Source organism: Rhinatrema bivittatum, chromosome 4, assembly GCF_901001135.1.
Source record: "Rhinatrema bivittatum chromosome 4, aRhiBiv1.1, whole genome shotgun sequence".
Lineage (NCBI taxonomy): Eukaryota > Metazoa > Chordata > Amphibia > Gymnophiona > Rhinatrematidae > Rhinatrema > Rhinatrema bivittatum.
The window spans coordinates 274,518,467-274,545,701 of record NC_042618.1 but is presented as its reverse complement, the minus strand read 5'-3'; the positions used below and the strand labels follow the sequence as shown (position 1 = coordinate 274,545,701).

Sequence of the window (27,235 nt, the reverse complement as noted above, 5' to 3'; positions counted from 1 at the left end):
AGCCAGAGAGCTGACAAGTGCCTGAAATGACAACTGATGGTAGGGGCAGCCTTTAGCACTCCACAGCCACTTCGAGAGCAAAGCAGCAGCAATAGTTAATCCAATGGCAGTTTAAGCAGAGTTTATTGCAGGTGATGTCAGCAATCGGGTCGGTAGGCAGGACCTTCCACGTCACTTCAAGGGACAGAGTTTGAGCCTCTTGAGCTGGCTTATTTCAGGTTGAGAACGGATAATCACCCAGAATGCAAGTGGGCTTCAAGACCCTTGCCACCATCCCCTCCACCCTGAAATGACAAGCAAGTCTCTGAACCCTTAGACCTTATCTCACCTGGAGGCCCTCCTGTCATTTTAAAAGTGGGGTGGAGAAAAGAAAGATCTTAAATTTTCAGCTGCCTCCCAGCTCACCTGTAGCTTGCAGCCATTGAACCTATTTCTGAGAGCCAATTAATTTGGGCTGCAGGGAATAACAGAGTATGGCAGTGTTACAAGGCCATACTCTGTTTAATGCAGCCTTGTAATGCTACTGTGTTTTACATATCATCATCTTTGTATATTGGGCTTTGACGCTCAATTCACCTCTTGTATTAGAACCAATGGTTATCCTGCCAGTTTTAACATAGGTTAGTATGCACACTCGAAACAGGTATTTCAGTTCTCTTACTTTAGTAATGGTTGCCTTCCTACTTACTGCAAATCTCAATTTAACATAAGTAGAAAGAACAGTTTAAAATAACAGAGTATATGTGATGAATGGTTTGTGCCTGATTTTAAAAAGCATTTACACACTTAAAATTGGGTTTTACATATGTAATGTACTATATCTGTGTACGTGGACTTTTGAAAAGTGCTACAATGTATATTACTGATTTGTCCATAGGTTATAAATGTGTAAATGCACTTTATGCATGTAAATGACATTTTAAAACTGCTACATTAGTATAGTAAATTTACGTGCATAACACCTAAAATTACCTCCTAACAGATAGATGTTTAAAGGGTTGCTTGTGCAAAAACAGCCCCATACAACGTTTGCGGGACACGTGCGATCAACGTGAATTTTAAGAAGCTGGGAAATATGTGCGTACATACCTGTGTGCACAACAAGAATAAGGAGGCAGAAAAGGGGTGGGGGCATGGGTGTTCTGTGCCATGTTACCTGTGTAACTGAGGAGGCCTAACTCAGGGGATTTTGAGCCAGAGGGATCCTGAACACTGGGGAGAGAGAGAGAGAGCCTCTGTTAAGAAGACAATCTGACACTCTATATATCTTCCACTGTAAGAAGGGCACTTTCAAGTCAGGGTGGGTTTTGAGGTAGCAGTGTTACATAAGCAGACCAATGTAACACCACCACCCCCAAAACCCATCCTGAGTTGAACATGCCCCTCTTACAGTGGGAGATATGTAGAGTGTCAGATTGTCTCTCTATCTCTCCCTCCCCCCCCCCCCCCTCCCACGTAGTGATAGGAGGGCCCTGATAGCTAGGCTGGGTCTCCAGGAGCTTAATACGGCATGTGTGAAAACATCGCAACGCATGATAAAGCCCTATCGCAAATAAAAAAGGTGTAGTTAAAATTTGCGTTAAAGCCGTGCGATACGGCTTTACAAAACTGTGAGCCCAGCCCACTTGGCCAAAATTCCTGCCCCAATATCCTCCCCTTTTTCTCATTTGCATCGCACCAAATGTTATGGTGCTTTCGCATGCATTTATGGCATTTTCACATGCGTTAAGGCGTTTTTGCATGCGTCAAAGGCGTTTTTTGCATGCGAAAACGCCATATAGCACTTTGATAAATGACCACCTCTATGAGAAAGCAAATACCACATTATTAAAAGTGTTTAATGATTCTACTCACATTTTCCAAGCCAATTTTAATTGATAACTATATACAGTATTTCCTTCTATAGAGTCTAGCTAATTTCTTATAACAAACATATCTAAGATCATATTCATATTAAAAAATATAATGAATATCAAATATCCTAGTAACAACACTTTAATCTTCCATGCTGTAAATATTTATTGGTCCATATTCAGTAAACCAGCGAGCAGACAAGTTATCCAGATATTTAGTGGGATATACATCCTGCTGAATATACTTGACTAAAGTTATCCAGCTCCATATATATTTGGGTAACTCAAAAACCTACCCCTAGATTCATCAAAATGCTATAGATTTTGCAAGAATAACACCTGCAATAAGGAAAAGGGGTATAGTTCAGTTACCATACTGTGTGCTAGTTTAGCATGAGCCTCTTTATAACACTCTCAGATAAGTCAACTACCTTAGCACTTAACATTGCATCTAAACCGGATATCTTTGAAGATAACCGATTAAGTGGCAGGTTATCCAGCCATACAAACCAGATAACTTAAAACCCTAATGGATTATATTCAAACATAGCTAACTAGTAGGGTCATTCATCAAATCATGTTAGGGCCCTAATGCCCTTGATAATGCTATAATGCATGCATTATTTTTTGCAGCATGTGCAAATTTGCAAATTTATTCAGTTGTGCGGTTTTTGGGAGGTGTAAATAGAAATGCAGTTATTGCCCACGATAGCATGTATAACACATGAGTTGTGCTATTACATGTAATGTTACCACATCTCATTTTCATTTACTCTTCACAAAATCTGCACATCTGAATAAATTTGGCAAATTTGCACATGTTGTGATAAATAATGCATGTGTTATAGCGTTCTCAAGGGCGTTAGGGCCCTTATGCTATTTGATGAATGACCCTGCTAGTTAGCTATGTTTGAATATAATCCATTAGGGTTTTAAGTTATCTGACTTTGTGTGGATGGATAACCTGCCACTCAATGGGTTATCTTCAAAGATATCCAGTTCAGTGGCAATGTTAAGTGGTAAGGTTCTGACTCCCTCTCCGGTGTGACATACATGGTGCTGCTAGGCTGTGTACCTTTCACCCCCAAACTTCTCCAATACTAATAGATTCAATCCGCAGGTCAGTGCCCCTCCCCCATCCCACCCCTTTTCATCATTATTTTTCAATTAAAGTGATCTCACTCTACCCCTTCCCCACTCATAATTTCTATAACCATGAATGGCCCCCCTCGGATTCCCTACTCCCTTCCAGATCTTGAAATCCCCAGCCAAAATGATGTATTCACCTACCCATGCCTGACAATTCCAGCATGGCTCTGAAAAGCTTAGGCTTTCAGCACTTCTACTGTCAGAGCAGCGCTGAAGGTGCCAGTAGCAGATAGGTGAATACTTCGCTCTTAGCTGGGGACTTCTGGTCCAGGAGGGGGTTGGGGGCATCCGGCATTGGGTTACAGAGGTTGTGGGTGGGAATGGGGACAGGAGAGAGCCTATATTTTAATTTAAAAAAACAAGGAAGAGGGTGGAATTGTGGGGGTGCTGACCACAGACTGAATCTATTTATTAACAGGGGAAGGGTTTGGGGGCTGGGGGTTCACGGCCCAGCAGGGTCATTTATGCCATATTGGGGAAAGAGTCAGGAATTGTGCTGCAGGCTTGAAAGGCAATGCTTTTTTTTTTTTTTTTTTTTAAATTTAACAATAACAGGTTAGATCTGCTGGTTTCAACTGAAAATGGGCTAAGTTAGCCAGATAACTTAGTACCACCCTGGAATGCATATTTTTTATCTGGCTAAATGATAGTTGGATGACGCTATAACTCATCTGGCTATATTTTAGCTGGATAAGTGGCCCAATATTCAAAAAGTTGCCATACAGATGGATAACTTGTGAGTTGTCTGGCTAAATGACTATGAAAATAGACCTTTTACAAATGAGTTCAGCATCAAAACTTTATTTTACTTGTGGTTAAAAACATATGATGATGATGCATATTGTTGTTGAGTGCCTGGTAACTAGAACCAAGGGTAGTTTAGTACTACACTCTGCTAATTAGGTGATACCCTTCTGACTGGAGAAAAGTTGTCATATGATAATATACCACTAACCTAAGAAATCTGCAGTTGTTATTTCTCCCAGCTTTTCCAGATCCTTTTTTCTACAAGACTTCAGTATATTTTGCCAAATCTTTTGCACAGTTTTTTTCAGCTTATTTTCTATTGCTTCATAGTTTAGTAATGGGGCAGAGATTGGCACAGTCGTACGTGGCAGCTGGAGAGGTTCCAGAATCTAAAAATGTACACAAAATAAGACTTGAGTTTTGATTTTGATATTTATGGAAACAAAAGTCAGAAAGGCAAACCTTTTTTGTATTCAATTGTTAGAATTATACATTTTAGGCTTATTCTAGGACCCATTGTTCATCCTGGTTAGAGGACCCCCAAACAGGCTGTTTATAAACAAGAACATAAAATTTGTGTTTAATTGATTACAGCATTTTGGTATATATAACATTAGGGGTCTACAGGAAAGTCTGCCTCTCTTCTCTTTTCCACTCCATTCCCAACACCAAAGAGCCATATGAAGGTATGCCTCAGCCAGAAGAAGCAGCCCTATGCTCAGCCACTGGCCCACTGCTGGTAATATTTTTTGTCTGTAAAGTTCAAAGGTAAAGGTATGCTGTGAATGATATTTTATATCCCTTACAGACCTCCTCCTCACCGGCCTCGACCAAGGTCATAACTTCCTTATTGCCTTCCTCAACATTTTCGCCGCTTTCAACACGATAAGCCATGACCTCCTCATTGCCCGCCTTATCGACATCAGCATCTCTGGCACTGCAATTCTATGGTTCAGATCTTACCTAACTAACAGATGCTTCTCTGTTAAACTTGGCTCCTCAGAATCCTACGCTTCTCCCTTTCCCAAGGTGTACCCCAAGGCTCTTCCCTTTCCTCCACTCTATTTAACATATACCTCCTCCCCCTCTGTCATCACCTCACTGATCTTGGACTCAAATTCTATATCTACGCCAATGGCGTCCAAATCATCATCCCCATCCATGACTCACTACCTACCACTCAAATCTTTTGGGAGAAATGCCTTTCCTCTATCAACACATTACTCACATCCATGCAACTTGCCCTCAACTCTGCTAAAACTGAGCTACTCCTCATACATAACCACCGAACCTTTAAGCTGGCCACACCCACTGATTCTCTGACCATGTCTCTCCTCTCGCAACCCTCTGTATGGAATTTAGGTGTCCTAATCGATCCTCATCTGAACCTCAAAAACCACATCACTTCTGTTATAAAGGGAGGTTTTTACAAGCTCATGGTCCTAAAAAAACTCAAGCCCCTTCTCCACACCCACGACCTCAAAACTGTTATCCAAGCCACATTAACATCTAAGCTAGATTACTGCAACTCCCTGTACCTTGGCCTTCCTTCCAGACCTCTCCAGATACTGCAAAATGCCATAGCAAGGATCATTAGTAATACTCGCAAATCAGATCATATTACCCCTATCCTTAAAAACCTTCACTGGCTCCCCATCTCCTCCCGCATCTTGTTCAAAACCCTCACCATTATACACAAAGTTATCTACAATCACAACTCCTCTTGGCTTAATGAACCCCTCCAACCCACTCACTCCTCCCGCCCTACCAGAACAATTCATAAATGTACCCTGCTTGTTCCTTCACTTAAGAAAGCCCGCCTCTCAGCCACAAGGAATCGTGCCTTCTCAATTGCTGGCCCCACGCTCTGGAACGATCTACCGCCCAATCTTCGCATGGAACCCTGCCCTTTCAAATTCAGAAAACAGTTAAAAATGTGGCTCTCTCATCAAGCCTTCCCGGACTAACACTCTTGACACCCTGGCTTTCCTCATGACCCCTCCCGGTAACTCTCTTAACCCCAGTACATTTTGTATAATTTTTCACGACCCACCGGTCTCCGGTTTCATTTGTATATTTTGTATTCTTGCACCTTATCTAACCATGTTACCGTTCCTATCTCCTCTATCTCCTTCTTCTCTAATTTTTGGGGTCAGCCCTTTCCGACTCCCAGTTCTTCGTTCTCCCCCTCCCTCTGTTAATTGTATTTTCTACCTTTTGTTATTATGTAAACCGATATGATGTGTACTTTAATGTCGGTATAGAAAAGCTGTTAAATAAATAAATAAATAAATAACAAAAGAGACTTTTCCCTATACCCAACCCTTCAGAAGGAGGTTGCTTGAGGGGCAATTATAATAGCCCACTCAGGCAGTCTCCCTTTGAAGGAGAGGTTGGGGATTATCTTTCCAAAAATCTGAATAATACAAAAGTGCATTCAGAGTATGCTATATATGTCAGACAGCCAGAAAGCCAGCCATGATTTACACTGAACCATGTTATAATAGTTAAGACTGCAGCAGTGCTTAAGAAGTTGTCAAGACATAATTAACTTTCTAAAAATTAAAACTGAAGTTCCAGTCCCATGGCTTAGACAGATCACAGCACTGCAAGATGCAGCACAGGAGAGTCCCATGGGACTAGCTAGGGTCAGGTGTGCCATGAAGATAACATGCTTATTCTGGAGAGAGATGAAAGGTTGGTGAAAGTACTTTACTTACTTTTCCCAGTCTCAGAGGCAATATCCCCCCAGCCTTCAAGGCTGGTGAGGGTTCACAGTACTGCCAAGGCATGCTGGCTGGAGCAGCAAAGATTTAACAAGGCTTAAAGGTGTAGGAGGAGGGAAAGAAAAAGCTAGAACTATAGAAATATAGAGCACATAAGGTTCTGTTTTCAAGAATTTCACCCATTCTTATTCTATTTCACAGTCCTTAAGAACTGTGGTTAGTCCTTAGCCATGTGGTTAGACGAAGAACAGCACTGGTAGCAAATTCTGTACTTTTTCAACAGTTCTTTGCGCTCTTTCAAAGGTTTCCCTTTGAATCCTTGGCACTTTCTGAGTGGGTGAAGTTTTTTGTGTATGGGGCACTGCCGGTCTGGATTCTCTGCCCTATCCGTATTGGGAAGTTGATTTGATGTAGATACCGTAGGCGACACTTCAGTTTTGTGTACAGAAATGGGCTTCCTGCTGCTGCCATGCTCCTTGGTTGGCCTTTCGCCCACTTGGTGGCTGATTCTGGGTCTCTCATGTGTGCTGTATGAGAAGCTAGGATCGTTCCTGCGCCTTGCTAAGTCCCGTATAAAACTTTGCAAAGACATGGAAAGGTGGGTACTCTTTGTTGTCTTCTTTGTACCGTGCACCATGAGATGCCCATTTATCTTGTATATCACTTGGCAATTTATTTATGATGGCGTTCGTGCCTCGTGATGTGTCCGAAAGGTTGAGACCTGGATAAATTAGTTTAGCCTTTGCTGTCTCCACCTCTTGGAGGAGATCTCCCAATTCTTGTAACTTTCGGTTATCCTTCTGGATATTTCTGGAAAGTTTTCCATTTCCTCCTTCCTCGAACCACGCATTCTCTATGGCGACTGGGTCCCCATAGTATCGCTCAAGGTCTCTCCCCACACCTCTTTAGCGCTGTAGGAGGATCATCTATGTCGACGTCTTTTAATCTTGTCACTGTTCGGTCGGGGGGGTTCGGCCGATTCACATCCCAACCATCTCGTCATCAAGTTCATCTCTTCCTTCGGGGTCAGTCTCAGATCCTTCACAGCATCTTGGAAGTCAGATTTCCATGCCCTGTAACTCTTAGGGTGGTCTTTGAACATGTAGAGCCCTGCGGTTATGAATTCTTGGCAGGTCATGTACCTTGCTAAGTCTTCTCTTTCTGAAGACTCGTCCTGAAAGGTAGCAGGCCTTGCTGGGTGGATGTCCTGTGGTTGACTATGCACATCACTCCTGTTGTGCATTGGCTTGGGTTGTGGTTGGTCAACTGTCTCCTGTTTAGGCTCAGGGTGTTCAGCTGGGGCCCTTCCTGAGTGTGACTGCGCAGTTTTTTCTCGTTCCCGATGCCCACGGGACGTTGGGATTGGTTGCATGGGAGTGTCTGCCCTGGGGCGTGTGCTTGGCGCATGAGTTAACTGCCATGCATCCGTTCGATTTAGAGCCGATGGATCGCTGCCAAGGGGTTTGGTATTCATGGCCATTTGTGGTTCAGGTCCGATTCCTTTGTTCAAGGCCACTATTTGTGAGGGGAGGCGTGCTCCCTCCTGGCATGGGGGTTGCTCTGGGGGAGATGGCGCTTTGGCACTGGCGTGAGTTAGAGGATGAGCTGTGACATAGTTCAGCGTCCGCTGGGTCGGGTCCTGTTGGGCCATGGAGCTAAGTCCTCCCCATCGTCTTGATTCAGGGCTGCACCCAATACCCTAATTTCGGCTTCAAGGGCTGCTGTTTCTCCTTGCTGTCGCAACAAGTCCAAGTTGATATTTAATTTGGCCTTTCTGCGTACTTGAGCAGCAGCTGCGGCAGCTGTAGCAGCAGCGGCTTTTTGTTGTTCTTCTTCTATTCTGAGATCTTCCTTTTTAAGGGCTGCTTCTTGTTCAACGTACTGCATGTGAGTCATAGCTGCTTCAGACTTTGCTTTCTTTTGGAGGATGATAGAGCTGAGTTGAGAGTGGCTTGAGTGCCTTGACCCGCGTGACCTTGCGAACCTTGATGTACACTTGGAGGTGCAAGAGTGCTGAGAGCCGGTCTCGCTTGCTGGGTGATCTATTTCTGCACTGTTAATGGTGTCCATTACCATTTCTTGGCGTATTTGGTACAAGTTCTGTTGGCGGCCCTTTTCTTCAAGACTTTCTGGATTGTTAGTTCGTGTCAAGAACTCGAGATACTCTTTTGTGATGAGCTGATAGGTTTGGAAACGAAGCTGCAGATGTTCTATGTGGTGCTTGAGATTGGTGGGGCTTCCTAAGATTTTCTCTCTTTCTTGTTTAATCTTATGCCATTCTCTTTCCATACTGTTTTCATGCCCCTGTTTGCTTTTCTCATACATCTCCACACCTTTCTCTGTTGGCATGCGTACTCTTTTTGATTCACTGCCTTCATTTCTCCCTTCAAGGTTATCCCTTCCTTGCTCTGAGTCATTTCCTAGTTCCATGGTTTCAGCTAGCTGGTTTGACGTATTTTTCTTTGAAGCTGCTTCGGCCATGTGGGTAGCAAACACTTTTTATTTCAGCTACTAAGTTACTTCAGAAACAGGACCAGACTAATTAACACTTTGTTGCCTCGGGCTCTCTGTTCCCTGGCCTTGGTGTGGGTGGGAAACTGGTATCTATGACAACTGATTGCTTTCAGCTTCCTGCCTGCTGAAGCATAGTGGAGAGAGGAGGAGGGATCTGCTCCTAGAGAGGGAAGTTTGAATGGGCTTAAGTACCGTCGTTAAGTCTTTTTGTCTGAAGCCTGGGCTTTCGCTGCTCCCTACTCAGGTTACACAAAGCCAATGCATCTTACAGCTCCTAGTATTCTTTGCTTACAGTAAGGGCTGACTTTTAAATCTGTGTTTGCTTCTTAAATGCCTTGCAGACTCAAAGTTAGTTCTGAAGTGTAAATCTTTACACTTTAGGGTTGTTTTTTTATGCTTGGTTCTTTCCACACTCTGGGCATGAGAGGCTCATTCAAATGCAAGGCAGTATTTAACGATTTCCGTTCAATGCAAACCTTCTGTAGCAGGCTGAAATCCCTGTTTCAATGTACTGCATAGTTCCTTGAAAGGCTTTCAGTTCAACAAGTTTCACAGACTGCACAAACAAATTTTACTGAGTTTCTACTTGCAGGTTTCTCACTTGTTATTATCTTCTGTTTGATTTGAGCTTTTACTTTCAAACCATTGGCGAGCTACAACTGCAACCTCCTGTATGATTCGTTTTCTTATTTGCTGTTATCTAATTAGCTTTTTTACTGTGCTGGCTCAATAAGAAATATACGAGTTTCCCTCCTCCAGACAGCTAACTTCTCTTCTTAATCAGTCCTCAGGACAAAGATCTTTTAAGTTTGAAATTATTTATTGTACAGATAATTTTCCATTACTTACAATCATTCGCATTCCAAATGCATATGCCTCTGGCAGAGATCTTTGTAGCTGGAGGTAGGCAGGAGAAGGAAGATGGAGTTTCTTGGGATTCAGGGTGAGAAGACGAGGGGTTCTGAAGCTGATTAGTCTTTAGAATTAAAGCGGTTAGAAGAAATGTAAAAAAGCTAATTGTATTACAGAGGCTGCAGGCACTTCTAGCTTTGAGGCAGCATGCTTGAGACTAACAGTCTTGGAGGGTGATTACAGGAAACGTCCCCACAAGCTGGGGCTAGAGGGCGAGATCCAATTGTAGCAAGCCTAGGATCCATGTGACGCAGGGGGGAGCATGAAGGGCACTTCCTTGAGCCAATAAGGCACTTAAGAAGACTCAAGTTAGATTGAGAGAGCATGCATACCCTTCCCAATGAGAGAAGCAGGGGGGAGGGAGTTTCTTTTAAAGGCAAAACTCCCCTTAAAGGGAAGGCTCACAGGCTTTTATCATGGGTTACAAATAAAGACTGCACTAGACATAGTTAAACTACAATGCATATACAGGTACCACATGTACCCACTGCTGGGGACAGAATATTCACTTTGAAAATTATAACAAAGTATGCATTCTGAAAGCTTCTGAACATTCTGTATTTGCTATTTTGTGTGAGCTGCCAAGAGAGGTAAAATAAAATAGTGCACACATGTTTAGAAATGTATTTATTTATTTAAAAGTATGTATATACCGCTTTTACAACATTCGTCGGTCAAAACAGTTTATAGGTTAAAATAACATACATTATTAAAATGACATAAAACATAAAAAATAATGAAACAGCAATAATAAAATTCCATATAATCATTGTGTCTTTATGTCCGAGGATTTTTAGGGTGGATAAGGGTGGTGCTTTTTAAGCGCTAAGGGAGTGCTTGGATCATGCTGTTTTGGATTAAAGAGTGATTTAAAGGCTACAGAAAATAGGTATTAAGGTTTTGTTTTATTTTTTTTTTTATTCCTTATGGGGCAGATTTTAAATGCCCTGCGCACCTATTTTGCATAGGCCGCCGGCGCGTGCAGAGCCCCGGGACGTGCGTAAGTCCCGGGGTTTTTTAAAAGGGGCGGGAGGGGGCGTGTTGGGGCGTGGCCGAATGACGTGGCATTTCAGGGGCGTGGCGCGGCATTTTGGGGGCGGTGACGCGGGCGTGGTTTCGGCCCGGGGGCGTTCCGGGGGCGTGGCCGTGCCCTCTGGACCAGCCCCCGGGCCCGGAACACGGAGCGGGGCAGCCGGCCGACGCGCACAGATTTACGTCTGCTTTTCACAGGCGTAAATTGTGGAATAAAGGTAAGGGGGGGTTTAGATAGGGCCGGGGGGGGGGGGGGGTGGGTTAGGTAGGGGAAGGGAGAGGAAGGTGGGGGGAGGGCGAAGGAAAGTTCCCTCCAAGGCCGCTCCGAAATCGAAGCGGCCTCGGAGGGAACAGGCAGCGCGCGCAGGGCTCGGCGTGTGCAAGTTGCACAAATGTGCACCCCCTTGCGCTCGCCGACCCCGGATTTTATAAGATACGCACAGCTATGCGCGTATCTTATAAAGTGCAGCGTACTTTTGTTTGCGCCTGGTGCGCAAACAAAAGTACGCGATCGCGCAATTTTTTAAAATCTACCTTTATGAGAAGAAATCTGCCTTAAGTCATCAGGGATGGAATTCCAAATAGATGGGCCAGCGACTGAGAATGCACACCTTCTGGTAATATCGAGCCTGGTCAAGTGAACTGACGGAACTTGCAGTAGGTTTCTGTAGAGAGATCGTAAGTTCCTGCTAGATTGATAAATACAGAGTTGAGGGGGCGCTGACATCACGCTCAGAAATGGCCGCTTAAATCTTGAGCTCCCGCCGTCTCCCGGGGAATCTGCTATTATCTCTCCTGCCATGGCGCTGTATACATCGGCATACACGTCAAGAAATTCAGCCAACATCTCCCCGATATCAGCTATGGCGGCAAAAAAGAAAAATATCGACCTCCAGCGGTTCTACTTCACCAGAGAAGGAAATTGCGCGACTGAAGGCCCAGATGACCGCGAGGTAGGGGAAAAACATGTTTGCACTCTCCCAGCCCCAATGCAGACCGGCTTAACTCAGAGCAGTCGGGCACGCTAGCATCCGACCACCCCACCCGCGCCGAATTTCGCGACTGGTTCGCTAGCCTCAGGGTTGATATAAAAGCTTACCAACAAGAGCTTGAAGAGATTCGGGAGGATCTTACCTCTCTGGGGCACCGAGTCGATGACATAGACGTGCGACTTGAGGGACAGCACGAAGTATCCTCTCTAAATAAAAATGCATGTGACACGCTTCACTCCACCACTACTCAATTAACAACTAAAATAGCGGATCTGGAAAACCGAGCTCGCCGCAGTAACCTACGCTTTCGCGAGTTCCCTGAGACTAACCCACCAGAAAACTGCTCTGACATCATAAACAAATTCTGCCAACACCTGCTAATTGACTCCAATCACACTGAAGAGTATGTTCCTCCAGATATCCGCCTCGACAGAGTTCATAGAGCATTGAAAGCTCCACTGTCTAACCAACACCGGGACATTATACTTTGCTTCTCTGACTTTACAGTTAAGGAACAAATAGCAATGGCTGCCAGGGCTCGAGGTGCGTGGCTGTGGGAAGGCCACAATATTTCTGTCTTCCCAGATTTATCAGCTGCCACCCTGCAAAACCAACAATCCTTTCGGGAAATCACCACCTTTCTGCAGGGCAAAAATATTAAATACCGCTGGCTCCATCCCTTTGGGATTTCCTTCGGGATGGAGGGTATAACACACAAATACACGATTCCAGCAGAAGCTTTAATGGATTTCATATCCTGTGGATTTACCAGCTCCCAAATCCCATTGAAAATTCCTGGAGAAATTCCTTCTCGCACTCCTTACCCAGCTTGGCAGAGAGCAGGTAAACGTAATAGCCGACTTCGGCGCCACTCAGGAGGCCCCACGGTTAGTCAAGGCCCCACTTGACCTTTCTGACCAATGCTGCAGAGTGCTACTATGCCACTATCTGCCTTCAACAAAGATTTGATATGGGCTAATTGGTTCTTTAAAATTATTGTTATATCATCGTGCTTGATTAATCTGTTCATGCTTTTTTTCATACTATGTTACAAACACTGTTGTTATAATTGTTCTTATTCACATATCAGGACGTGGAGGCCATGGGAGACGGGGGTGTGCCGCCCTTCCACGCGTGACGTGCTTCTCCCCCCACTGGTCTGGGGATGGTACTCGCCTGCTGGGAGATACACGCAGGCTCCCATCAGCATTGGAGGGTTTGCTCAGCCCTCAAGGGTCTCATGCTACCACTACTGTACATTCTATTACACTGCCTATTTCTCACTGTATGTTGTTGTTGCTGTTATCATTTGATCTAGGTGATATAAGCATCATCTCTATTTATCTGCTTTTTATCAGTCATAATGGATTCCCTGTCAACTATTACCATTGTTGGTATTACCAGGGTCGAATATCCTTTTTTTCCTCTCATTCATACTCAGAAGCGCTACTTCAATTACTGATTAAACTATGTTAAATCTAAAACTCCTCTCAGTAAATGCCAAGGGTTTAAACTCTCCGCAAAAATGCTCTATTTTTTATGGAGAATTGTCAGTCTCCTCACCAGATATAATATTTCTGCAGGAGACCCATCTTACTGCCAGATATGAGTCCCTAATGAGATCTTCTAAGTTTAATCATTAATACTACTCTGCGGCAAATAAAAATGCCAAATACGCAGGAGTAGGTATACTATTTGATTCCCACTTAGTGGTTGAATGTAAAAGCTGTATTAAAGAACCTCAGGGTCACTATCTGCTGTTAACCATACGTATCCATGATTGTGACTATACCCTTCTTAATTTATAAGCCCCGAATAGGGAACAGGCTGCATTTTTTCAATCACTTCAGCCCATCCTGGTACAACATGTTGTGGGCAAACTGATCCTGGGAGGAGACTTCAATGTTTCTATCTCCCCGATCATAGACACCTTGAAAGGCCACTCTCAGACTGCTAAGATACACACCCGAGCCCTTAAGGAACTTATGGTAGAACATAACCTGGTGGACCTATGGACAGTAAAATATCCCCGCTCACACTCTTATTCATATTATTCTAAAGCTCACGATTCATATTCTTGAATTGATTATATTATGATAGATAAATCTCTCTATCAATTGGTACAACATTCCGATGTGGGCATAATCACCTGGTCAGACTATGCCCCAATACTTCTTACCTTACAATTACAAGGTGGTGAGCATGGCTGCCATTTTTGGAGACTAAATGACTCAATTTTACATGATTTATCCTACACTCAAATAGCTTCACAACTTATCCATGAATTTTTCTTAGATAACGCTGGCTCGGTAGACTCTCCGGTAATAACATGGGATTGTTTCAAGTCTTTTATAAGAGGCCACTTCACCTCCTGCTCCTCTCATATCAAGAAACAGAGGGATACTGCCTGTTCCCTTCTCAGAGATCAAATAGCGACTTTGACTCATATGCATGTACATACTGGTTCAAAAAAGATTTTCTTACAATTGTCTCAGGCTCGGGATGATCTTCACAGGTTAGAGGTAGATCATATTACTCACATCATGAATATTACTCGACAAACCCATTTTGAAGGGGGAGACAAAGCTGGAAAGATTCTTGCCCATCAATTGAAAAAACTTTCCTATCAAAACCATATCCTCAAAATCAAAAATGATCAGGGCCAATTTGAGTCCACTAACGTGGCTATCACACACCAATTCCTCAAATTTTATCAAACCCTCTATAAGGCTGAGTCCCATATACAGACCCGAGACACTGAAAACTATCTCAGCTCTTGCGCGTTGCCCCATCTTTCCTCTGATATGCGAGACTTGCTTAATGCTGAAGTAACCACCCCAGAAATTCTATCGGCCATAAAAACTCTTAAAGTAGGAAAGGCTCCAGGTCCGATGGCCTCACCGCTAAATTCTACAAGAACTTTGGGTCCCTACTGGCACCTCATTTGCAGAATCACTTTAACTATTTACGGGAAGGGGGATCCCTTTTAACTGAATCTAATAAGGCGGGAATATCTATTATTGCTAAACCAGGTAGAGACCCGACTTGATGTGCTTCATACCGACCTATCTCTTTGATAAATTTAGATTTGAAATTACTAGCAAAAATTTTAGCTGAGAGATTGAACTGTTTCATAGCTCGAATTATTCATCCTGACCAAGCGGGGTTTATTCCCTGGCAAATGGCCAGCGATAATGTACGAAAGATCATCAATATCCTTTGGGGCTCTTCCATTCAACATATAGATCACCTACTACTGGCCATTGATGCCGAAAAAGCCTTCAACATGGTCCATTGGCCATTTCTATTTCAAATACTTACTCATATGGAGTTTGGAACCTCCTTTCATAACTGTATTCAGGCCCTATATAGCTCCCCTACCGCATATTTAAAGATTAACGGCAGGTATTCAGACCCCTTTTCCATACAGCGAGGGACTCGGCAAGGATGTCCCCTTTCTCCCCTACTGTTTGCTATTTTTCTTGAACCCCTGGCTATTCGAATCCGGAATAATCCGACTATCTCGGGATATTCTCTAAATTCACACCAATATAAAATGTTGTCGTTCGCAGACAATATCCTGTTTACGATAAGCAATCCCCCCTCTTCCCTAAAAGAATAGAATTCGAGCTGGTGACCTTCAGTACAGTTTCGGGTTTTAAAATTAACTGGGATAAATCTGAAATTCTCAATGTCTCGTGTCCACCCGATATGGTTCTCACACTACAACGCTCTCATATTTTTAAATGGGCTTCCTCCAAACTTAAATACCTGGGAGTATATATTGGTAAAAATATCTCAGATCTTTTCCAACTCAATTATGCTCCCCTCACACAACAAGTAGATAAAGATTTGGATAAGTGGAACTCCCTACCTCTTACCTGGTTGGGTCGCTTAGCGACAATTAAAATGAATATCCTCCCGAAATATCTTTATTTATTTCAAACTCTACCAATTGCTGTTCGCCCTGATACACTGAACCTCTGGCAACGAAAACTGCTCCAATTTTTGTGGAAACGCAGACCCCCCCCCCGAGTGGCCAGATTGGTTCTCTATCAATCTAAATCTCTGAGTGGCTTGGGCCTCCCCAACCTACTTTGGTACTTCGCAGCTGCACAATTACGACCAACTGTCGACTGGCACTACACTGGAGATACTAAGTTGTGGGTCCAAATGGAACAGGCATGGCTTTCCAAAATGCCACTAAATGCCTTGATTTGGCAGCCCAGCTAGACCTGGAGATCGGTCCCTCCTATCACCCCCTGCATCAGCCAAACCTTGTCTGTTTGGAAATGATGGAAATCTAAGCTGGTGGGATCAGCTTCTTACTTTCTACAGTCATCTCTCTTCCACAATACCTCTTTTACTCCAGGTATTCCCAGCAAAGCTTATCATGTTGGAAATCTCAGGGTATTACCCACATCTTTTAACTTTATCTACATGGATCTATTATCTCATTCACTTCCCTTCAAGAGATACACCACCTACTAGATGATGAATTCTTACCCTACATGCAACTCCGTCATTTTCTTTCCAAGATTCAATCTCAGGGGCTCTTATCTACCGAACGGTCATTATTTCAAGGCTACTGCATCGCTTCTAGGAATACTCGAGGACTGATTTCTAAACTTTATAAACTACTAATAGCCCAGCCTCCGACTAAACCATCTCATCTTTCTGAATGGGAAAGTGACCTGGATACATCCTTCACTAAGGAGGACTGGTCAGTCATTTTTATGCGACTATCTCATGGCCTGGTATCTGCCCGTATTATGGAAACCAACTACAAAATTCTTTACAGATGGCACCTAACCCCGGTTCTTTTGTATTATTTCCAAGCAGTGAATGATCCACTTTGTTGGTACAACTGTAACCAACTGGGATCCTATCTTCATATGTGGTGGGACTGTACTCATATACAATTGGTGTGGCAATACATTTCTGAGGTCCTGACCAAGATTTTAAAATGCACCATCCACCTTACCAAGGAACAGGCTCTTCTTCACATTCCGGATGACAATTGGTCTACGCCCACCCAGATTTTAATATAAATGGTATGCACAGCCACCAACATGGAAATAGCTGCGAAATGGAAGAGACTTCGACCGCCGACACCATCTGAAACCTTGAGACATTTAGACTGTGCTAAAATACCATCATCTATCTAAATTTCATCATATCTTGAATCCATACATTTGTTTTCTCATACATATGTTTGTTTCAATTTCTTGACTAACCTACCACCTTTCTATTCATTGCAAATGCACACTAGCTGTATTAACATTATTCTTTATGTGTAGCATTAGGGAGGGGGGGGGGGGGGAACATCCAACACAAATAATGTATACTGTCATGAATAGTATGCTATGTGATATGATATACAATGCTGTTACATTTATTTCTTGATAATATTGTTACTGTTCATAACTGATAACAATAACATTTTAAATTAAAAAAAACAACAACGAAGTTGAGTGCAAAACCATGTAGATGAATCGTAATATATTTAACTAGTTCTGTTCATGAAATCTGCCTACTCTGCCTACTCACTTTCTACAGTTTCTCAATATCTCAGCCATCCTGGATCACTGTTCCAGTACCTGAGGGACTACTAGGGATGTGAATCGGGCTTCGGACGATTGAAAATATCGTACAATATTTTCAAAATCGGGAGGGTGGGGGAAGGTAAGGGATTAGTTTTAGAGGGTCGGGGTGGATTTAGGGGTTGTTTTGGTGTGCCGGTTTTCCTGCCCTCCCCCCAAAGAACTCCCGTTAGCGGACACTAACGGGAGTAACGATTTTTCACGATAAATCGGGAAAATTTCTATTGTATCGCGCACTCTAACGATTTTTGATGATTTAAAAAATATCGGACAATTTTTTTAAATCGTCAAAAAATGATTCACATCCCTAAAAGTGATGCTGTAAGGGGGAGGGCCTGAAAGTCCCACCCTGGCAGTCTTCCATCCTAAGCCTGAAAATGAGAGAAGGAGGGAGTCATCAGCTCCTTCCCCTTGGCATTCCACCTCCTACCTGCCCAAAGTCTAGCATATGCTACCAGCTATAATGTAAAAACAACTCTGGATTCCTAGCCATAAACATGTGTCCTCCTGGCTAGACTTTGGAGTCTAACAGGCAGGAGCAGCAGCAGTAGGGAACAGGCTCCCCCTTCTACTCCTGATGGGGAGCCTGCCTGTGTTTTGTCTGTGTGTGTGTGTGAATGGTAGTCTTCCTGGGTGGGGGTGTGTGTGTGTGTGCGAGAGAGAGAGAGAGAAAGAAAGAGAGAGAGAGAGAATGAGGGAATGAGAGTCTGTGTATGTGTGGAAGGAATTGTGGGAGTGGGAGCCTGCATGTGAGAAAGAGCATGTGAGAGTGGGAGCCTGTGTATGTGTGTGTGTTCGTGGCAGATTTTTTTTTATTTTTAATGGTTATTTTGTTTCTGTAAGAGACAGAAATGAAATAAACATTTAATAAAATTAAAATCATGGACCCCCCCCCCCCCCAAAAAAACAAACAACAAAAGCTAAAACATGGAACAAAATTTTGGAGGCAGCACATACCTAGTGCAGACCGCTGTAAACAGGCCACCTCTCTTGCTGTCAGCAGTACTTAAGATGGCCCCAGGAGGCGATCCTAAGTGTTTCCTGAAATATTTTGAATGGCCCGCTCGATTGCAGGCTAGCCAGAAGATACATGGGCTGGCTATCTGGTGAATCTACTTACAGGGAGTAGTCAAGCAGCCTTTCAAACTACAAATCCAGAAGGAAGGGATATAGTTGCTGAAGTCAAAACAGCTATCCTAGAGAGGGTAGGACTTACCCCGGAAGCCTACTGACAGCGATTTCAGTTAGGAGTTCTTCTACCAGAGGAAAACCAATGGAACCTTTTTGCCAAAACCCAAACCTCATGCTAGAGACAGTGTTGGAAGTGTCAGTCCATGCCTGAATTGCGAGTCTCAGGGGAGACCACCCAATCCAGGCAGATAATTCTGGAGCCATAAGAACAGGAGACACCGATAGCTAGTGGAGCCAGACAGGCCATGCTTTTCACCTCAATCACAAAAGCCACAAGATCACCATTTATCAGCTGCAGAGAAAGAGGCCATTTTGCATGAGTCTACCCCCACAAGGAAGATAAGCCAATGAACATTAATGTTTTGACCCCCACACTTTTGTAAGTTCCAAAGGGAAGATGAGACCTTTAAGTCTGCATAGGAGTGTATCCAGAGAATGTATGGGAAGTTGGTCCTTGGGGCAGAAGGTATGGATCCCATTCCCCCTTATTTTGTAATGAAAGAAGACCTACTTTATTGGGAAACAAAAGGAAATCTGGAGGGAGAAGTGATAGAACAACACCTAGTTCCCAAATCCTATTGAGGGTCCTGCAATTTCCTCATCCCACCTGGACAAGGAAAACATCAGAGAGAGAATGTTAATGCAGTTTTTTTCCTGGCATACACTGACAGGTACAGTTATTTTGCCAGTCCTGTTTGACGTTCGAATTAAATAAGCCTGCCAGGGTGTGACCGATACCTCTTATACCAATGCCAATTATAGAAACCCCATTTGAAAGGGTGAGCATGGACCTAGAGGGGCCTTTAGAGAGATATGCGTGGCAAAATAAATACATCTAAGTTATTCTTGACTATGCCACCTGATAAACGGAATAAATACCTTTATGAAACATAAAGATCCAGATGGTGGTGTCTGCCTTAATGGAGGTTTTTTCCCTGACTTGGGCTGCCCAAGGAAATCTTAACTGATCAAGAAACTCCATTCATATCCAAGGCAACGAAACAGTCTTTACCTTGCTCAAGGTAAAGACTCGGCATACCTTGGTGTATCATCCACAGACATATGGATAAATAGAAACAAGGAATTCAATACGAGGGTGATAGCAGAGTGGCTTACCCATAATAAGTGTTCTCTGAGGACAGCAACCTACCAGTCCTCCTCACACATGGGTGACATCATTGGATGAAGCCCAACCCCGAACTTTGATCTCAAAGATTCTAGAGCTTTCAAACATGCCCTACTGAGCATGTGTAGCTGTAGTTATCAAGCTGCCCCCTAGGGAATCTATGAAATAGCTAATACATGAAGAAACCAACTCCCAGGGGAAGCAGGTGGGTTTGTGAGGATTGGCATCTTGCTGTCCTCAGAGAACATCTGTTACAGGTAAGCAACTCTGCTTTCTCTGAGAGCAAGCAGGATGGCAGTCCTCATACATGGGTGATTACCTGATCCTAAAAAACCTTCCTACTCTCCAGGGGAAAGTGGGTTACTGTCGCTGATTGCAGAGGTTCATAAGCAACCAAACTGGCTGCAGGTGGCCACCAGTCAAAAGGGGTAGGCCTAGGCCACTACAATAATCCATGGACCAGCAAGAAAGGTCCAACAACTGCTGCTATCATTCCTTCAACACCCCCATTTCCTGGCCTGCAGGGAAGGAGGTGCACTGATTCAGAAGAATTGAGGCTCCAGTTTGGCGACAGACTGCAAGGGACGGAACCCCAGAGGTTTCTCCCCATGAGGATTCAACACAAGCAAACATGGGAGGGTTTGAAAGACTTTCTCTTTCCCTCCCACAGAAGATATTTCTCTTCTGTGGGAGGGAAAGACTCCCAACACTCCCTCCTGGTATTCACACCCCCTAGTAGTTCAACTAGGAATGCAGTCTTAAGTCAGTCTTGTGGCAGCGTTGCACAACCTGTAGTGCCCTTCGCTTTTAAAAGTGTGATGACCAGTACTCATGCAGTGATATGCTGTCTTGGGGGTCCGGAACCCTCGCTGAACGACCTCCTGCAGTCGATCTCCTGCCGGCGCCATTTTCCGTACGGAAAACGATTCGCGGCAGGAGATCGCTCCTGGACCCCCGCTGGACTCCCAGGAACTTTTGGCCACTTTGGGGGCCCTCCTGACCCCCACAAGACTTGCCAAAAGTCCAGCGGGGGTCCAGAACGACCTCCTGCGTCGAATCGTTTTGGTCTATGCCCGCCGCCATTTTGCGGTGGCCATTTTGCAAAATGGCGCCGGCTGAAGACTACACGATTTAGTGTGCCGGTTTTCCTGCTCTCCCCCTTCCCCCGATTTAGCTACGGACCGCCGCTATGGAGGTAATTTAAGGCTACGGAGGTAATTTAAGCTACGGACCGCCGCTACGGACCCCCAGGTAATTTAAGGCATTTGGGGGGGGGGGTTCGGGAGGGTGGGGGATTTAATTTAAAGGGTTGGGTGGGTTTTAGGGGGTTTTAGTGTGCCGGCTCCCGATTTTAACGATACTTTACACACCCAAACGGCAACAATACGATTCCCTCCCCCTCCCAGCCGAAATCGATCGTTAAGACAATCGAGGACACGATTCACATCTCTACTGTGCACTATGTGATGGCGCCCTCCTCACAAGTGTCCCATCGCATTCTAAGGTGCGAAAAGATGAAAAAACTGATTGCTTGACACGATGAAGGCAGTCCTGGTATTTCTGACACAGCTGTGCATGGCATCAACAGAGAGAATGGGCCCAAAAAGCAACAAGGTAGGCGATCTAGAAAAGCCGTGAGCAAACATAAGAAAGTAGATGCCAAAGAATGTCTTTTTCAATGTCTTTATTGGTTGGAGACGTATGAAAACAATAAAAACGCTGGACTCAGGCCAAGTTTCGCCACATCCGAGTGGCTGCCTCAGGGGCTTGAAAATAGATGTCAAATTTGTAGCAAATTGAACATCATTCGCAGCAGATTGGAAATTAATCCTATGGATTCTTAAACATGAACTGCAGCACAGACATATCTTAATGAAGAACAAGTAGCTCATACACTCTTGCTGGCTCCATATACATAATGGTGCCTCATACGTTTGCGCCGCCAGTAGATGTGTGCCGTTTCCACTCAGAACAAGTAAAAAGCATGATGCACTAACTCCTAATGGAATCAGAATGTACAGTGTGATGATGGTGTCCCCAGTGTCACTGGGGTCCTGACTCTGGCCATCTCTGGTGGCAGGCGGCATTGCCCATGGCACCCACAGTGTTTCAAGAGGCTGATCGCAGCCCTTGAATTTGGGTCATGAATGAATCACTGCCCTTTCTGTCGCATAACGGCAGAAGGGAAGCCCATGGTAACCGACAGTGTCCTTGGTGCTTTGAGGTGGTGCCCTGCACCATATGAAAACATACATTGGTGCCCAAAGTGACAATAGCACCCCTGGTGCCAATAGCATCCACAATGCTCACAAATGATGGAACGTATCCATGGCACCAATGAAGGCACACTCAGGGCTCCAATGGTACTTGACCACATTCCTGGCACCCCGCATGCTTGATGGCATGCAGCACCCTTGATGGTGCCCCAGGCACCTGCAGATGATGTCATCCAGGTGGCAGTCATGGTGTACACAGGGCCCGAATGTGCCAATGACTTGTGAACACTGAAGGCTCAAAATGTCCAAGAGTCTGTGGCACCGATAGAGGCTAGTGCCCAAATGCATCAATGGTCTGGCAGTACTGATGACAGCCTCAGTACCCGAAGGCAGAGCCCCTATGGCACCGATGTGCCACCTGGTGTCTCATGGCTCCAACACACAACATCAGTGCTCAAAGGAACCGATGACGGCCAGCATCCTCGATAGTTCCCCCTCAGCTCAGCTATGTGCCCAAGGGATTAGATGCTGCTGGTTTGACAGTTTTTATGCCAGTGCCTATGGCTGATGCTAACCTCGATGGCAAATCCAGCGATCAGCAGTACCGATGTTTCTCCAAGCCATGCAGGGCTTCTGATGCCTCAAAAACCATAAAGCTGTCAGTGTGTGCGTGTATGTGCACATGGCTGTCCCCAACAGTCAGGCATCATTTTCAGGTATTTAGGCATATTATATATGAGGATTATGAAGATAATGAATGATCATTGACTTAGAATTATAAATATTTGTATGAATTTAAATATCCTTCTTTATGCATTGATATTCTCTATGGGCCAGATTTTAAGAGGTACGCCCGATTTTATAATATGCGCGCCGAGCCCTAGGGGAGCCCCGATGGCTTTCCCTGTTCCCTCCGAGGCCGCTCCGAAATCAGAGCGGCCTCGGAGGGAACTTTCCTTACACCCCCCCCCCACCTTCCCCCTCCCTTCCCCTACCTAACCCACCCCCCAGCTGTGCCGGAGGCCTTGGTCCTGCCCTGCCCCTGGACTGCCCCGCCCCGCTCACTCCCGCCACTTTTTTCAAGCCCCGGGACATACAAGCGTCTCAGGGCTTGTGTGCGTCGCCGGGCCTATGCAAAATAGGCTTGGCGCGCGCAGGAGCGGGAACGTGCATAACCCTTTTAAAATCCACCCCTATGTGTGCATGATATAATACAGTATTAGCTGACAGCTGTCTAAAGATTACAGTCTCCTACAAAAAAGGATATATGCAATATGAACAAAATCAAAATATTTGTATAGCACTATCACTGTACATAACACTACAGTGATTTTTCACACTTTTACAATATTCTAGTCTCAACAGTTTATAAGTTTGTGTTCAAGGAAGTTAAGCAAGTTGCTCAAGGTCACAGAGGGAGTGATGGATGGATGAAATAAACATAGGACTCTAGGTTTCCCAGGTTCTACTCTCTAATTAATCCCTAATTTACACTATAAAAAATTAGATCACTTACATTTGACAGATTTAGAACAGAAGGAGCAGTTTTGGGGCGTCGAGATTTTGAAGATGTAGGCCGGGACAAAGATCTTGTATGTGAAACAGGTGAGACAGACTTAGAGAAACTTCTTCGACTATGTACAGCTGAAGAGTCTGCTAACACAGGTGGTGCATCAAGGCTGAACTTCTTCAGAAATTCATGATATCTCAGATTGCCATAATCATTGATGGGCATTATATTCCATAAGTTTTCAAACTAATGAAAAAGCCAAAAACAAATACTTCAGTAAGTGCCAGTAACAATCCATCATCACAATGTACATAAGGATAAAAAGAAATCAGTGTGTATTATCAACAAATTTTTCATTAAATTTATTTTAGAAACAGAGTAGCACAAATAGACCAAGATTTTTGGACTGGTTGGAACTTTATGCATGTTATGTCCAACTTTGCAAAAATGGCACTAACCAAAATTAAAGACTTGGGTACTATAACAGGTGTTCTCCATGGATAGCAGGTTCATCACAGGTGGGTGATATCATCTGATGGCATTTGAGACAGAGCATTTGCTAGAAAGCTGTGCAAAGCCTATGGTTTTGCTCTCATTCCAGAGGCAAACCTACAGTGCTCTATTTTAACCATAAGAAGCAAGACAAGCAAAAAGGGTTTCTATTTTATTTATTTGTATTTAATTGTCCACTTTTCAAACAGTAAAGCAGTACACAATGAAAGCACAAATAAAATGTATCTTACATAATTTCCCATAACACTAATAACACAAAAATAAAAAACACAATCAATAAAATACAAAAGTCATAATAACGCTAAACTTCAGGAACATCAAATGTATAAAAGTAAACAGAAAATAAAAATATCCTATACTATAACACATCTAAAAAATATTATATCAGATTAAAAATACTTTTAATGTCAATCACTAAAGATGATATAGCATTCTATATGGACTTAGAAGCTTGCTCAACGAGCCAACCTTTCAACATTTTATGGAAATAAGGATAGTATTTTTCTACCCAAATATGAAATGGTATTTGGTGCCAAAGTAATGGTACCACAAATATAAAAGCTAAATTTCTCATCATATGTAATCATTTCCATAACTGAAGGAATGATAAGTTTGCTGTGAAGCACACTCAGCATTGTCTTCACTGTCTTATTTTATTTATTTGTTTTATATTCCACATTTCAGGCACTTCAAAGCAGATTCCATTCAGGTACTGTACATATTTCCCTATCCCCAGAGGGCTCACAATTTAAGTGGGTCATTTACTAAACCATGATATTTTATCATGGGAGGGGATAAATATTGAGGGGGGGGGGGGCATTTTCACAGTATTTTTCCCCTCCTATGAAAAAATATCATGGGAGCCTCCCATATTTTTTCTCATGGAAAAACTAAATGAGAAAAAATACTGTGGGGAAATGTGATAAACATGCAATAGTGGCCCCCTTCACCCAGGGCCACCATCAACTTAAAGGGCCAGCTGCAACCCAAAACAATTCCCCCGTAACCATATAAAATTCTTCCTTGGGGTATGGATAGAACCCTGCCCAGCTCCCTAGAGAGGCAGCCCAAAGGTATACAAATAAAAAAAATAAAAAATGTTTTGTAAGTCGCGAGATTACACCCCATCTTCCCTTCCCAAATTCCTTCTCTTGAACCAAACTTATATGATGGGGCAAAGGTCAGGCAACACCATTTTGAAAGATGTTGACTGGGATCAGTGGTTAAGGGGTGCTCTGGACCTCACTGGACTACCAGGAAACTACTTAGATATGGGGGGGGGGGGGGTCCTGGAAGGTGGGCTAGAGTGGGGGTAGTTGGTATCGGGAAGGGGGTTTGAGCACGTGGCATTTTGGATTAGGGGACTGGTTCAAGGGGACAGGTCTGAGGTGTTGGAACATCACTGCATGACTTACAACACTGTTTTTAAAAATGTTTATACCTTTGGGTCACTTCTACAGGTAGTACGGGGGTTTGGTGGTGGTCTACTCAGACCGGGAAGGCAGAATTTTACACCACACATGGAGGAGTGTTTTGGGCCACTGCTGGCCCTTTTATTGTCAGAGCTAATGTATTTGGATATGTGTTAACATCCCAATGCTTTGGGGAAGTCAGCTATAACTCCTGAGTTGAGGTTATCTTTTAGGGAATTAACGCAGCTTGCATTATTTTTGGTAAACCGTGTTAATTCATTTGGATAGAATTAGGTAGGCATGAGCTGATTTGTAAGCATTTGAAAGAACTATACATGCAAAGCAGGTCATTTTAATAGGGGTCAGTTCTTGGGAAAATATTATGCAATATCACTAGTATTGCTACCATATATGGACATATTGCACGATAAATAACATTCTCTGGATGATAAACACTGATTTTCATGTGTTAATCCCTTATTGCAACTAGTTAATATTACGGTTGCCAACTGGCTCCAGATTTTCAGGACAGGTTGATCCAGTCATGGTTTTACTCCCTTGCACGCAGGTACTTATAGTCTTGATTTTCTGAGGGAATGCAATAGGTAAATCAGAATAAGTCCCAGCATGCAATGGGGTAAAACCAGGACTTGATCAACCTGTCCTGAAAATCTGGAGCCAGTTAGCAACCCTAGTTAATAAAGCCAAATTTGTACCACAGACAATGGAGGGTGACATGATTTACCCAAGGTCACACAAAGCGGCAGTGGGATTTGAACACTGACTTCCCTGGTTCGCAGCCTCCTGCTCTAGTAGCTAGCACTAAACATCAAAGAGGATTGTTCATTTTATAACCAAAATCTCTGTATTCTATAATACCATGTACTTCTAGCCATCCATAGCAGAAGACTGAGTCACCTATCACAGAAAAAGTAGGAGGACAGGGAATCTCATGATAATCCTGGAAATTAAAATTAATTTATGTTTAAATAAGCAAATAAGGATGTACATAATATCCCACCATCTGTGCTTCTTACAGTGATAGCACTTCCTTCAAATCAGAATAAGTTAATGACTAATCCACTGTCTGGAATTTTGAAATACACAAACTTTGCATCGTATCTACCACCTCTATAGTCAGCCTATGGCTTGGACTATAAAAATTCATCGGTTATTAGGCTTTCTTTTTTTTTTTTTTTTTCAAAATAATTTTTATTGGGAAAGAAACACCACCATGCTGTGGAAGTCTCACAATAGGAGACTGAAACAAGTCCACAGTAAATAATTACAATCGCAAAATATGTAATACACAATACTAATAGCTTAACAGCTAGAATATCCCCTTCCCATCATATTTTACCATTTTCCATTTCCTTTACCACCAAGATAACCTCCGACAACCTTATCGCTCTCACCCAACAGTCACACCCCCATTCAGCTCATGCATCCTCAAACAAACCCCCACGTCCATTTCCCCCTTCCTTCCTCCACCCTCCTTCCCTCCCATCCCACAGAGACCAAGGATTATGACCACCCAGAACTATAACCTCTATCACGTAAACCTTCCTGGATAGCAGCTGGTAGAAGGTGAACACAAGTATGCCAGCAAACTCCATACAGTTTGTGAGGTTTCCATTTGCCCAACAAGAAATCCAGTCATTCTAGTTTATTTATTTATTTTTTTTGTTGAGTTTTATATACCGTCATTCGGTAGAGCCATCATAACGGTTTACAAAATA

General features: G+C 43.6%; 1 protein-coding gene across 1 annotated transcript in view; it reads right to left on the bottom strand.

Moving 5' to 3' along the window:
- The window catches only part of EFCAB6 (EF-hand calcium binding domain 6), a 958,412-nt gene that overhangs the window by 169,180 nt on the left and 761,997 nt on the right, over positions 1-27,235 (bottom strand). Inside the window, exons 20-21 of the mRNA XM_029597490.1 lie at positions 23,578-23,817; positions 3,958-4,138 (exon numbers count right to left, since the gene is read on the bottom strand). Of these exons, the coding sequence (XP_029453350.1) occupies positions 3,958-4,138; positions 23,578-23,817 (421 nt within the window). The remainder of the gene's footprint in view (positions 1-3,957; positions 4,139-23,577; positions 23,818-27,235) is intronic.